Source organism: Monodon monoceros, unplaced genomic scaffold, assembly GCF_005190385.1.
Source record: "Monodon monoceros isolate NGI ecotype Baffin Bay Population unplaced genomic scaffold, NGI_Narwhal_1 Super_Scaffold_21, whole genome shotgun sequence".
NCBI lineage: Eukaryota > Metazoa > Chordata > Mammalia > Artiodactyla > Monodontidae > Monodon > Monodon monoceros.
Window position 1 is genome coordinate 98,074,227 of NW_021703778.1, and position 14,806 is coordinate 98,089,032.

General features: G+C 44.6%; 1 protein-coding gene across 2 annotated transcripts in view; it reads left to right on the forward strand.

Moving 5' to 3' along the window:
- RYR3 (ryanodine receptor 3) overlaps nt 1–14,806 on the forward strand; it is a 563,985-nt gene that overhangs the window by 429,337 nt on the left and 119,842 nt on the right. For both annotated transcript variants that reach the window (XM_029237020.1, XM_029237021.1), the window contains exons 44-46: nt 9,807–9,987; nt 11,421–11,532; nt 14,173–14,293. In XM_029237020.1, coding sequence (XP_029092853.1) covers nt 9,807–9,987; nt 11,421–11,532; nt 14,173–14,293 — 414 coding nt within the window. The remainder of the gene's footprint in view (nt 1–9,806; nt 9,988–11,420; nt 11,533–14,172; nt 14,294–14,806) is intronic.

Here is a 14,806-nt window from a genome sequence, read left to right on the forward strand (position 1 = left end):
CTGCTTCCTCTCCATAAATATGATAGATTCTGTAGGTAGGTGGCAGCTGGAAGAAAAATCTCAGGGAGAATCAGGCTAGACAAGGATCAAGAGTAGAATCCAATGGACAGTCCTGAGCTCTAGTGCCAGAGCCTGCAAGGAACTCACTGCATGGGCTTGGGCTTGTCATCTCTCTGTACCTCTTCTCCTAAAAGAGGGGGCTTATTAATATCTTAATCTCACCTGTTTCACAGAATTAAATGCAGGTGTGCCTCCAGATCCTTAGACTATTGGTTGGATGGATGGATGGATGGAGTGATGGATGGATAGATGGATGGGAGGAAGGATGGATGGATGGATGGATGGATGGATGGATGAATAAAAATCAGGAATAACTGATCACTGTTAAAGGTAACTAAACTCCCAGGAGAAAAAAATTGCTATAGAAACCCTAAATATTATTCTTCTTAATATTGATACAAGTCACCTCTCATTTATAGTGAATTCCAAGTTGACACAAATTCTGTATTTTCACTAGTTTAATGTGCTGAATATTGTGTAAAATAGGTAAACTACTTTCTTAAAACTGTACCTTGTCTCCCTAGATTCTGCTAAAATACTAATTCACTTACATTTACGTTATAGTTATAATAGTTCTCCCTTTTCCCAGTTTGGAGTTTCAGGCCAACAAATCCAGCTGGGCTGGTTAAGTGATCACAAAGAGGGATTGCACCTAATTAACAATCATGCCGATTTTTCTAACTATGAGAATTCACCTAAAAACATATTGGCGATGCGGCTTCCCTGGTGGCGCGGTGGTTGAGAGTCCGCCTGCCGATGCAGGGGACACGGGTTCGTGCCCCGGTCCAGGAAGATCCCACACGCCGCGGAGCGGCTGGGCCCGTGAGCCATGGCCGCTGAGCCTGCGCGTCCGGAGCCTGTGCTCCGCAACGGGAGAGGCCACGGCGGTGAGAGGCCCGCGTACTGCAAAAAAAAAAAATTTTATATATATATATATTGGTGTGACGTGATCATTATATTCCCATGTGCTCTTCTTGTCTTCCTTCCCCTCCCCACCCCCCCTGCTTATTTTCCTACACCATAATGCACTCTATTCTTAATATTTGAATGGTTCCCATTGTCCTGGTTTTTCCCCTTTCCTGACTTGGTGACAGACCTTGAGATGTCTACCTCTTGTTCCCCTGGGACTCATCCAGCCAAGTTTTTAGGAACTCGGGCCTTCTGCTTCTCTCTGCGTGTTCGTCACTGTCCCTCCTGTCTGTCCATCATCAGCATTGCTAAACTCCATTTTCTTCCTCTGAGGCCAGTTTCAGAGCATCCTCTAATAGTCTGTCTTACTTCTAATCCAGATGATTGCATGTCCAGAATTAATGCAGAGTTACTGTGGTAATAAAGGGAAAATTTTTGTTAAATAGATTTTAAGGATTCATAAATGTCCCCAAATTATGTAAATAGACTGTATGACACAAACCAGATACAGGCAGGACCCATTTATTCATGTTGGCCACCTTCGCAGTCAAGATCAAGTGCTTTATGAGTCAATTAGTGGGACTGTCCACATGGGTTATGAAGGTAGAGGAGTCTACTGGCTATGGTCTTACCTGGATCGCCAAATTCCAAAACTTCCTTATGCTTATTAGGTACTACCATATTCAACTAAACTCTAAACCAAAAGCATTTGGTCCACCTCTTTGCTTTCAGATTGTTTTATGTCTTTTTAATATATTCTCTACAGTACGATTTCATAACGCAGTACATTCTAGCAAATCTATTAGACCATCAGTAGGAAGATATGTGCACTTTAATGTTTATTGTGTCTCTATTATATAAAGGCCACATTTGGTCCTGGCAAAGGATGTTGGCTTTTGCATTGAAAGAATTAACAGTCTAGTAAGTGGAACAGGCATGGAGAGAGGTCACTGTAATAAGGAGTGGAGTGAGGTAGGGACAGAGTGATAGAGGATTTCACGAGGGGAAGCTCACATCCTGTTGAGATCAGAAAAAGCCTCCTGGGGGAGGTGATATTAGAGATGAGCTTTGAAGGGTCAGATTTCCAGATGCAGAGATGCAGAAGAGGTGATCCAGGTAGGGAGAAGCTTGAACAGTGGCCTGAGAGCTAAAGCACACATGCTCAGGAAACACAGTGATTGGCTGATCTAGAGGATAGATACATGGTTGACAGTGGTAAGAGACGAGGTTTAAAAGGTAGGTAGGCAGCTATACTAGGGAGAATCTAAATGCCAAGCTGAAGAGTTTTGTCTTGATTCCGTGTGCAGAGAACTGGGAAAGAAGAGAGATTGATGGCAACCACTGGGAACTTCTGTGCCCAGGTTAGGATAATGAGTTTCTGAATTATAATGGTGGTGATGGGAATGGGATGGAGGAGACCAGCTGGAAATAAATTACAGAGACAGAATTTACAGAACTCGCTGGTGGCGATGACTCTGGTGGCTGGGCCCTGGGTATGTTGGGAGAAAAGGAACAGAAGTCACTTTGAAGGTTAGAGATTTTGTGTGTGTGTGTGTGTGTGTTGGGTCTTCATTGCTGCACGCGGGCTTTCTCTAGTTGCGGCGAGTGGGGGATACTCCTCTTTGCGGTACACGGACTTCTCATTGCGGTGGCTTCTCTTGCTGCGGAGCATGGGCTCTGGAGTGCACGAGCTTCAGTAGTTGTGGCACGCGGGCTCAGTAGTTGTGGCTCACGGGCTCTAGAGCACAGGCTCAGTAGTTGCGGTGCATGGACTTAGTTACTCCATGGCATGTGGGATCTTCCCGGACCAGGGATTGAACCCGTGTCCCTTGTCCGCTGCTTTGTCAGGTGGATTCTTAACCACTATGCCACCAGGGAAGTCCTGAAGCTTAGAGATTTAAGGGTAGGGAGAAAAGAAATAAGGATGGTCAAAAGGAGAAAATGGTTTGAGATGGAGGGTAATGAGCTTGTGTGATTCAGGTAATGATTTGCGAACCCCAGATGGAGATGCCCCTAATTGGGGCAATAGGCTAGAGATCAATCAGGCAACAGATTGGGACCGAGTAGACTTGCGGGTCACCTGCAGTTGAAATGGTAGGAGTGGACTGTCACAGGGGAGAGCATGAAAGAGAGAGGGATGGCAAGTATGGAAAAAGAAAAAATTAGAATCTTGTTGAGCACCTAGAGGAGATAGAGTGGCTCAGTCACAGCAGAATGACATGGAAGAGTTTGGGCTGGAGGATGGAGTATCTTGGCTTCAGATATGGCTCCATCACTAGCTCTGTGAATTTAGGCAAGTTACTAAGACTTTCCTAGCCTCGGGGGTTTTTTGTGTATAAAACAGAGATAATAATGGCATATATCTCACAGAGCTGTTGTGAGGCTTAAATGAAGTGATCCGTGGAAAACTCAGATTAGCACACTGCCAGAAATGTAGTAAGCCTGCAGTTGTGTTAGTTGGCATTGTTATCGTGATCCTTACAAGAGTATTAGGGCATTTGAAATGGGAAGACTCTCATAAACAGATTCCTTGGGATCTCAAAGCTCTTTGTCTTTACATCTTTATTTCAAAGTCTTTATATCTAAGAGGTGATTACAAAGGACTTCCCGGCCACTTTTGTGGCCTCTGCTCAGCAGTGAAAGATGAAGGTGTTATGAGTGATCATGATAGATAACGGGAGTGGTTATGGCGGGTGATGGGTGATGGTGGGGGTCGGTTGGTGGTAGGTGGTGATGGTGGGTGAGTCATAGTGAGGGTAGTAATAGTGGGTAGTGATTGGTGATGACAGTGATGATGGGATATGATGGTTGAGTGGTAGCCATCGTGGGTTTTGTGAGGTGATCAAGGTGAGTGGTGTTTAGTGATGGTACGTGTGGTGATAATGTTTCGTGGGTAGTGGTGAGTGATGGTAGGGGTGGTCATAGTGGGTGATGGTAGTGGTGGTGGTACATGATGGCTGGGTGGCAGACGGTCATAGTGGGTTGTGGGGGTGACTGTGGTAGGTGGTAGTGCGCGGTGAGGATGGTGGCGGTGGTAATAACAGCTAGCACTTAGCATTTTCATGTGCCAGGCATGGTTCAAAGCACTTTTATAAGTATTAACTTATTCATTTGACGCAACAATCCAATGAGTTAGATACAGTTATCTTTATCATTTTATGGATAAACACCCCTCTGCTGAGAGAGATTAAGTACCTTTCCCAGAATCACACAGCTAGTAAGACTTTTCCTAAGATTTGAACCAGAGCAGTTTGGCTCCAGAGGCCAAACTGCACTCAAACCGTTATGTAGTATTGCCTTGACAACACTTTCTCCCTAATGAGCAGGGAGAAATAGCATTTCCTCCTCTGAGCTGATCAGTAATTGTGGAATTATTTAATTTCTGTTTGGTGCTAATGTTTAAAAAAAATTTTTTTTGAAGGCAAATCAAAAGCTCTTGCTAAGAGGGAGGGGATATGGGGATATATGTATACATAGAGCTGATTCACTTTGTTGTACAGCAGAAACTAACACAACATTGTAAAGCAATTTTACTCCAATAAAGATGTTTTAAAAATAAAAAAAGCTCTTGCTATATCAGAATAATAGAATTCGAAAATTCTTTCTAACATTATTTTACTAGTTTCTATTACAGTTGGTGTTAAATCTTCTTAAAGCATATCATTTTCTCCACTTTATTTTTATTAGCTTGCTGGGAAGCCTTGGGTTGTGTTTAACGCTAGGAGTCCTGAAGCTGACAAGTTTCTATTAACCCAGGAGTTGCAAACTTTATAGCCAGTGTACACACAGATGTGTCTGGGTGTCTGATTAATCCCTTCCTAATGTAGCACCAAGTAGGAAAAGATTCCTTACAAATCCTCAAAAAGAAAGAAAAAGTAATTCTGTGCCTCGTTAGAGTCCTCGGAGTATTCTAGTGATATCTTCCTCAGGCTACAAGCTTATCTGTGAGGAACACAGCATGTCCTAGCTTTGCTGAATCTTGTTTCCCTAGGCAGCTTGATCATCAGTGGTCATAAGCTGGGCATCCATCATATGACATGTGAAGAGTACATGAGGGGTTATGAGAAGTGACAGGAGACATGCTCTAGAAGTTCTGCCCTGAAGTCACTTACGAATCAAAGCAGCAAACAGAGCAAACCCAAGTAAAATTATCAGCAACGTACATACATACTAAAAACTCAACTACACCTACCTACGTAGTGAGACGTGTGACTGTTGGCAGGCCAGAAATGATGGTGCTTGTTGGAATCTGGTGAAGTGAATATAGGAATGCCTGGGGAAGAAGGCAAATGTTGAATAACATCTTGAAGAAAGAAATGGACATAGTTTAACAGAGTAGTTGGGGGAGAGCATACTGGGGGACATTGAGCTGGGAGCCATGAAACTTTTAGGATGTGTCGTTTATGTCTCAATAACAATGGAAGAAAAGTCTTTTAGGATCCAGGGTACAAAGTAGCATGTTAGCTTTGAAGGGCATAGTAGGAATGAATGCTTAAAAGAATCAGCTGGTTCATATATTCATGTTTTTAGAGTTAGAAAAAGATGTAATAACCATTCTTCAGTGTGATTGGTACTGATGACCGGGGATGGTTAGGATTAAAATGTCTAAGATGTTCTCAAATTTATAATCCTAGGAAACGGACAGCCTTGCTTCCTGCAAACAAAGGCTGATAATTGGTCTGATAATGCAGTGATGGAGAGTCAGTCACCCTCAGCGTTCCATCTGATCATTTCAAGCCTCTACATGATGTTAACAAGAGGCTTGAGCATACAGTGTTAGATAATTCAGACATGAGCTCTGTTCTTATTAAATATACAGTCTAGTGAGAAAGTAGAAACAGATGCAAACAATTCATTAATTATACTTGTGTGCAGTGCTTTAAGGAAGAGGATAGGGTATTTGAGAGGACTAGATCCTCTGGGGCTTCCAAGCTTAAGCTGGTCCTGAAGGATGAAGTGGAGTTACCTAGATCAAGGTTTTATATCAAAGGAATGAGAAAGGCAAAGTTCCAGGCAAAGGAACTTAAAACAGGGATTGTGTTTAGAATAGAGAGAGTAAGAAAAGCGATGGGCGGAAGGTAAAATCATTTCATCCTTCCTAATCATCCCTGTGGTGAGAATGACCGCTTCTGGTTAAAATGGGGAGAATCATTCCATTTCCATCCAACTTCTTAGGAACATTGAAAAGAAGGTCCTAATGCGAAGGCAGTGTTGAGAGCCTTTGAAGAAAGGCTCTGTGAACATACACACTGCTATTAAGCTTATTATTCATTTGGAACTCCAGCAAAAACATTGCTGTAAGCCCCTGGGCAAAACTAGCTTACCTCAGATCTCTCTCTCCCTTGAAAAATGCCCTCAAGGTCAGTATTCAGCTTCCCCACTGTGGATTTGGTTGGCAGTCCAACTTCCTGAACTACAGGTAATTAGGAAGAGAATGTTCTCTCTCTTCTAATCAGGCCATCCTCTCTACCTTGTGAAGCCTTGAGAAATTCTTTTCCTTGGTCCCCTCTCCAGTTAGCATCAATGGTTGCACTTCAGTTCCTTCCTATTGCAGGGCGCCCTCTGCATCCCCCACGGATTGACCACAATTCAGTGATCGAGCGACGGCTTCCTGGGTCCATTGTAGCTCCAACCTAATTAGCTTAGATTTGAAGACCTGAAATTCAGATAAAATAAGGCTAATTTGGCAAATGAATTTCAATAGCAAACTCAATATAGAACTCATAGCCTGATTTTTCAAATTCTTTTGGACACTGTGGTCCACGTTCCGTCAAATTCCATGATGCTGATCGCTTCGGAAAGAGCTAAGTTAATTTCAGTGTGCTGGTAAAGGCAAGGGCTGACCCACAAGTGTTTCCATTCTGAGAACTGAAAGAATCAGAGCACAGTGTTTAAGTAAGCTTGACTAACAGGGTTGGGTTTTTTCTCCATTTTTTGACACTTACAATTTCAAAGTTTTAGCGTCATTATCCTTGTCATAGAAAATGACAACTAAGAGTGTGCTACCTGGTAAGTTTTGTGGGCGAACAACATTTGAAAGTAGCCAGCTGTGAGTTATGTCTGTAACTAAGAATATTTGCTTTCAAATATGCTGATGATCATGGTGCTTTTCTTTAAGTATCCCTCTGTGATTCAACTCTATCATGTATCAATGCTAGGTCCACCTCATAGGAAAATATGTCCTTAAGACTTAGCGTCACCTCTTTATCTGAGCTCTTCTGTAAACTGTACAGTATCACTCAACCTTGTCCTTGGGTTCCTTTCCTGCCCTGATTCATTCCACCATACCATTATTGTGATTATTTTCCCTTTATAGCACCTCCTGAGAATTTTCTTCACATGGATTCTGGTTTAATTAAAAACAAATTCTTTTTTGATGTTATATTAGATGAAACCCGAAGAAAAGCTCCTTTATAAAAATTTCAGTCTCTTCTTGAAGGATTGAGCTATAAAATAGTGAATGCATGCTGATGGGCTGTATAAATTCAGTTTAATGAAATATTCTGAATCTAGTTACACAGTTCTAAAACTTACAGAGGTATATACTTACAATCCTGAATTTTACCTGTGGTGTAGAAGGTCAAGTGGTAAAAGAGGACGTCAGCAGGCCAAGCTCTTGACCAGGACTACAGGTAGACTCTCCAGGGCTGTGAGACACAGCAGTGTGTTCACTTGTGAGTTTGTGTGGGCACAAGTCAGTTTCAAATATATGAACAGCAAGCTCAGCCCTTCTGATGCTGTGGACATGGTGGAAGAGATCTCTGCATATAGGTTAAACGAATAGACTCACTCTAAAACTAGAAGAGGCACAAACATCTCAACAGGGCAAATGAGACCCAGTGAGACTGTGCAGTGTACATACTCACACAGGGATTTGCTAAAAATCTGGAAGAGAAGCCAGATTTTATGGGTTCCCATCCGAATGCTCTACTCTAAGTTGATTCATAAAATTTTTCATCAAACAGAACTTAAACTCCTGTGATAGTTTTAAAATATATCTATAAATTCTTCCATGCTCCTTCTTCCAAAAGATGGAACCTGCTTCTTCTCCCTTTTTTTTTTTTTTTTTTTTTTTCCGGTACGCGGGCCTCTCACTGTTGTGGCCTCTCCCGTTGTGGAGCACAGGCTCCGGACGCGCAGGCTCAGCGGCCCCGGCTCACGGGCCCATCCGCTCTGCGGCATGTGGGATCTTCCCGGACCGGGGCACGAACCTGCGTCCCCTGCACCGGCAGGCGGACTCTCAACCACTGCGCCACCAGGGAAGCCCTTCTTCTCCCTTTGAGTGTGAGCTGGACTCAGTGAATCACTTCTCATGAATAGGGTATGGCAGAAGTGACAGTATGTGACAAAGTTGTAAAAGGTATTGCAGCTTCTGCCTTACCCTCTCTCTTGGATCCTTTGCTCTGTGGGAAGCCAGCTGGCATGTCATGAGAACACTCAAGGAGCCCTGTGGAGAGGTCACATGGTGAGGAACGGAGGCCTCCTGCCAACAGCCATGTGAGTGAGTGTGGAAGCTGATACTCCACGTCCAGTCACGCCTTCAGGAGACTGCAGCGCTCGCTGATATTTTTACTGCAACCTCATAGGAGATCCCAAGCCAGGACCACCTCACTTAGTCACTCCCGAATTCCTGACTACAGAAACTGTGAAATAATAGTTACTGCCTTAACCTGCTAACATTGGAGGAAAATTTTAATGCAAGAATAAATAATTAATATTACAACAGCATATCAAGATGCTATCTATTATAGAGCTCAATCCTCTAATGATATCTAATGATCTTATTTAAAAGTTTTTCTTTAGGCTTCATCCAATATACAACATCAAAAAGTCTTGTCTTTGAGGCTTCTTATTAGCCCAGGGATAAGTTCTTAGACACAAATTAAGTTGTCATCTGAGACACTGAGACAGAAAGTGTGTTTCATGAAATTGCTTGAACAAGCTGTAAAACTACTTTTGATTAAAAATATTGGCTCTGAGAAGCATTGGCTATCCCTCTCTACATGTCATAGTTCACTGCTTAATTATTTCTTTGGGAAATGATACCCTGTCTTAGTTGTCTATGGTTCTTCCAAAGAAAAATACCAGCAAAATACAATTGTCCAACCTTTAGCTCCCCACAGAGCTAGTCTAAGAGTAACCAAGATAACTTTACCAAGTAGATTCTCACCTGGATAAATGATTTCAGAAATGCCCTGAGGTTCATCCCCACAGACCTGGTTGTTCTAGGGTATGTATTAGACTCTGAGAGAAGACAGCTCAGGAGCTAGCATGTCACTTCTCCGGATGTTAATTGAGGCACACCCGATTGAGTTACCATCTTACCTCCTCTCAAAGGAAGGAAGGAAATACCTATTAAGCACCCCTCAGGGAGTTAATAAAGAGGTAAAGTCACTTGTGAATCAATCAGTAATCCATGGCAGACTCAGTAGTGTATTTCTTGCCCTCTGAGGACCTAAATATAGCGAAATAATGTGAATAGCACAAAATCCTGAACTGAGAAGTAAGACTGTTCTATATCAGTTAATCGTAATACTTCAAATAAATAGAGTCTGATGTAATTTATCAAAGCTCCCCTCTCTCTGCATCAGTATTACCTCGTAATCTTAAGAGCATGTGACAAGGTCAATCAAATACTGTTCTCCCAGCCTCGTCAATTAGAAATCAAATCTGGGGGAATTCCCTTGTGGTCCAGTAGTTAGGACTCTGCACTGTCACTGCTGAGGACATGGGTTCAATCCCTGGTCTGGGAACCAAGCCACCTGGCGTGGCCAAAAAGAAATCAGTTCCGGGGTTGTTCTCTCCAATGAGATGGTAATAACGCTTCTTTCCCTTAGGTGAAAGCGTGGAAGAAAACGCCAGTGTCGTGGTCAAGCTGCTCATCAGACGCCCCGAGTGCTTCGGCCCGGCCCTGCGGGGTGAAGGAGGAAATGGTCTATTGGCGGCCATGCAAGGCGCCATTAAGATCTCCGAGAACCCAGCCCTCGACCTCCCCTCGCAGGGGTACAAGAGAGAAGTGTAAGTGAATGAATTGCCTTCTCACCCCAGTATGGTTGTCGAGCTCTGAAATATTCTCAGTACACGCACGGTAAAGCAAACGTCCATAACCTCCCCCTGGCAGAGAAAGCACAGGCGCTCTGCAGTTGTGGCTCACACATTTTAGGTCACTGTGTCAAGCTTGTTGTTATCTTGACTCCCAGTAAGCCTAGTGATCAGTATCATCTTCACCCCTTTCCATTTCTCCTACTCCACTCAGGCCAGTTGGCAAATGGAGGAGTCAGCAAGCTCTTTCAGCCCTCGCTGCGCCTCCCTATGGCATCCCCATGGGAGGAAGCTGTATCCAGGCTAAGAGGCCTGGATCAACAGGGTTCCAGTCACTGTCTAACCCCAGCCCGTTCCCTTCAGTATTTTGAACCTTGGTGTCCCATCTCATACCTCACTTTTAAGAAGAGGGAGTACCCTGCACTCCCTCTTCCGAAAGTGTTCGATTTGATTCCTTAGGTAAAAAGAAAGCTGCAGAATGTGAAAAATCACAGCAGTAAAAATCTTGGTGTTTAGGGCTTCCCTGGTGGCGCAGTGGTTGAGAGTCTGCCTGCCGATGCAGGGGACATGGGTTCGTGCCCCGGTCCGGGAAGATCCCACATGCCGCAGAGCGGCTGGGCCCGTGAGCCGGGGCCGCTGAGCCTGCGCGTCCGGAGCCTGTGCTCCACAACGGGAGAGGCCACAACAGTGAGAGGCCCGCGTACCGCAAAAAAAAAAAAATCTTGGTATTTAATGGTTAAAAATATAGTTAGTACGTTATCAGATTGCCTTGTGACCTCCCTTTCGTTATGTCTTGTGAACATTTCCCTTCTATTGCAGCCTCTAGATTAGACCCCAGAATCTAGAGATGGGATATAACTCAGCAGAGGTAACTTTGCAGCCAGTGGCTCCTTTTTCTTTTTTGGAGGGGGGGTGCTTATTAGTTCTGGTAGGTGATCTGGCAGAGTTAGATAGAATCCCGAACATAAACTGTCCTAAATTTCTCATGTAAAATGAGAATAACTGGGGCCCAGAGTCAAATAGCTTGTTAGCAACAGGGCCAGGACCTGGACTTGACCCTTCTGACTTCTTGTCCAATGTGCTTTCCATGTCTATTAAGGAAGGAAAAGGGAAGGAATGGTTGGTAGGAGCTTTGGGGGTCAGAGTGCAGCTCCATGAGTATGTGTGGTCTGCATGATCCATTCATGTCAGTAAAGTTCATGGGACCCTAGGAATGTCATGAACAAATATTTGGGTCCCTTGAGCTTGGTGAGTTAAACCATCTCATTGACAGCTAGAGGGAGAGAAGGAGCCCAACGGAAAGGATGCGTGAAGCCCAGGGTGAGCAGAGAAAGTGTTTCTATATCGTGTCTAAAACATGACCCCACCTGCCAGGCTGCCTACACCTCCTTGTGTTGGTTCTGTCTCAGCAGCTCGGAGGACCATGAAGATGAAGAAGAGGTTGTGCACATGGGCAATGCAATTATGTCATTTTATTCGGCTCTTATAGATCTGCTGGGCCGCTGTGCTCCTGAAATGCACGTAAGTGATGAGTTCGCAGAGAGCAGATTTGAGGGGCTTGAACCAGGAACACTGTAGATTTCATGAATGTCATTTCTTCTTCCGACTCTGACATTTGTGAACATGCCCTTCTTTCTGTTCCTGTTAGCCAATATCAAAAGTAGTTTCCATCTCTCGTACCTGATTCTACAGTTTTCCAAGGAATGACTCCTGGGAAGATCTCTGCATTGTGTGATTTCTCTGTGACACTAGTAGGGCATATCTGATACATATTCTGTTTCAAAAGCCTCCCAAAACTATGTTTTCCTATGCCTCACCTTGGTCAAACTGCGACCAACTTGATTTCTTGATTGTGTCTATCAGGACACTCCACATGGAAAATCCTTTCTTGACAACCATGGTGTCAGGCATCAGGAAGGTAGTCTCGGTTCATGTTTGCTTATTTCCCAGAGGTAAGCTTTACAGACATAATTTAAAAAATGTTTCTAGGGCTTCCCTGGTGGCACAGTGGTTGAGAGTCCGCCTGCCGATGCAGGGGACATGGGTTCGTGCCCCAGTCCGGGAAGATCCCACCGGCTAGGCCCGTGAGCCATGGCCACTGAGCCTGCGCGTCCGGAGCCTGTGCTCCGCAATGGGAGAGGCCACAGCAGTGAGAGGCCCGCGTACCGCAAAAAAATTATGTTTTCACCTTCTTTTTTTCATCTCTGCTGGGGGTGGAGAAAGAGATTGGCCTTATTTCTCATAAAGACTCACATCATAAGTGAGAGAGGAAATAATTACTTCTTGTAGGAAAACAGAAAAGATAGCTTTTTATATTTAAAAAAATACTTGGTTAACTCTTTAAAAGAACTGTTGGCTTTGCTCACCCAGGGCTCAGGCGCCTGCCTCTCTCCGCAGTGCTCACTGCCTTTGGATTATGTCAGAGCGTCTCCTGAAAGTACTTGCAATGCAGACTGGGATGACATAAACAGTGGTTTCTGGTATTGATGAGGTTATATATTTGGTCACTGCCAAGAGAACAGTGGATATGTTGTATTTGTTTAACGCTAATGAAAGACAGAATCAATTAAAGTAGTGGCTTTCAAACTTTCTTTCTGACCAAAAAAAAAAAAAAAATTCGTTTTGATCATAGTAAGACATACAATTTACATTGCAACCTAGTATACATATATTCCAGAAACAAAGTTTATTCTTACTATGGATAATGCACTCTAATATTTTCTATTCTATACTAATTTATTTCATGCTTTTTAATGCTGGTGACAATCCACTAAATGAGGTTACAGCCCATTAATTGGTCATGACTACAGTTTGAAAGACATTGCATTAAAGCATTCACTCTTATCTTTCTTCTGGTTTGTCATGGTCTTATCTAATAAATGATGTAGCCTGTTTGCAAATCCATCTACAAGTGTTTAGGGAAACTATTCCAGTATGGAAGAATCTAGGATAAACGTACTGTGGAGAGGAGAAAGTCTAAATCTTCAAAGTGAGGCTATTCTAGTTCCCACTGTGGAACTTGTACCTTACCCACATAGGCCCATCTTTCCATTTCTGTGCCCTTAAACAAATAAAGGAAACTTGAAAGGGGGCTAGGGAAATACTAGGGTGTCCTACAGTCTTGGGGCAGGGTGTCATTTCCCCAGATCACCTGTAATCACTTCAAAAAGCAGGTTACACCATTTGCCTTGTCTCGGGAAGACAGGCCGCATGGGATAGCTAAGTCATCAGAGCCCCACTGGGAAGGCGTTACCTCCTTGCTTACTGCCCCTCAGATCCAATACCTTATAAACACACACACACACACACACACACACACACACACACACACACACAGACACTTCTCTCCTGGCCCCTCCTCTGTTAGTGAGGGGGAGGGCTGATGCCGTCATCACTGACAGCCTCCCCTCTGCCCACAGGAATGAGAGGTGGCAGCTAGGGTCACACACAGGTGTTCTCCTGTCTCCAGTCCTTCAAGCATTATGTCTCAGCATGTCATCCAGCTCCCTCCTGGGTAGAGTCTATCCTGAGCTCATGACACTTCCATTGCTGGCTAAGAGCCTGTGCCCAGAAGCGCACCTGCTGCCCCCAGATCCAAGGGAATGTGCACCTGTACACCCCACCTGTGGCCATAAGGATCAGGTTATCCGTCCCCGGATAATTCCCTTGAGATATTCACGTTCTCTCTGACATCCTCTACACCCCTTTTATTGCCCTAGTCCCAGCATTAATCAAACTTTTAGGAAATAGAAATTCCTAAGTCGTTTCTACATTTAGCAGAATTCCAGGGTCTGGAATCGTGGCCACATTGTCACCACTCCTGTCATAGCCACCAAGAGCTCCTGGTATTACAGTCACACTGAGGACAGGCTGCACCTTCAGTGCTGAGACTTGACGGCAAAATGGCATGACCATTGCTGTCGCAGCAAAGGAACACACTAACCCTCCTTGGCCAGAGTCATTCCCTCAGTAGCAGCCCTTCTAGAAAATCAGGAGAAAGCTCCTCTTTTCCCTGTGGTCACACATGTCTAGAACAATTAGGGAAACATAGACGTGTACCCACCCCATCCCCCCGACAAGGAGAACCATTTTACTGCCCCAGGCTTCTGAAGCAGGAGTGTGGGAACCTCATTTATCTTACTCTCCAAACCTACCTTGCAGCTTATCCAGACAGGAAAGGGGGAAGCCATCCGGATCAGGTCCATCCTGCGCTCCCTGGTCCCCACCGAGGACTTGGTTGGAATCATCAGCATCCCCTTGAAACTGCCCTCCCTGAACAAAGGTAAGGGAAGCTGCGGGAGGCTGGGCCCTGCCAGTCTCCCCAGGGCCACCTGCTCACAGCAGGACTCCATCCGCAGTGCAGGGCTCCTCCCAGCCTCCTACTGCAGGGCAGGCTGCACAGGCGAAGTATCTTGCTCTTTTTCTGGTGTCGAGGGGTCCTCTCTTCCCAGCTCCAGCCGGCTGCTGTCTCCCCTGCTCCCCTGCGTTGAGACTCCCGTACCCCATTTCCTATCAGTACGGCTAGTCCAGACCTCAGTCTTCTGAACTCCAACCCTCTGGAAGGAGGCTGATGGACTGGAACCAATGAGATCTCTCACCAAACCTTCCTTCTCCTTTGCCTCTGTGCCCCCAGCTTGTGCAGCCAGCCAGAGCAACAAAAGGATAGGGTCTGACCCAGGCTCCCCTGCACCACAGTACCGTGTCCCTCACAGCCATGGATCATAAAGAGTTTTCCCCCAATGTGACATTGGGCATCAGTCCTTATTAACTTGGCAAAACTTATACTCTCCCAAAA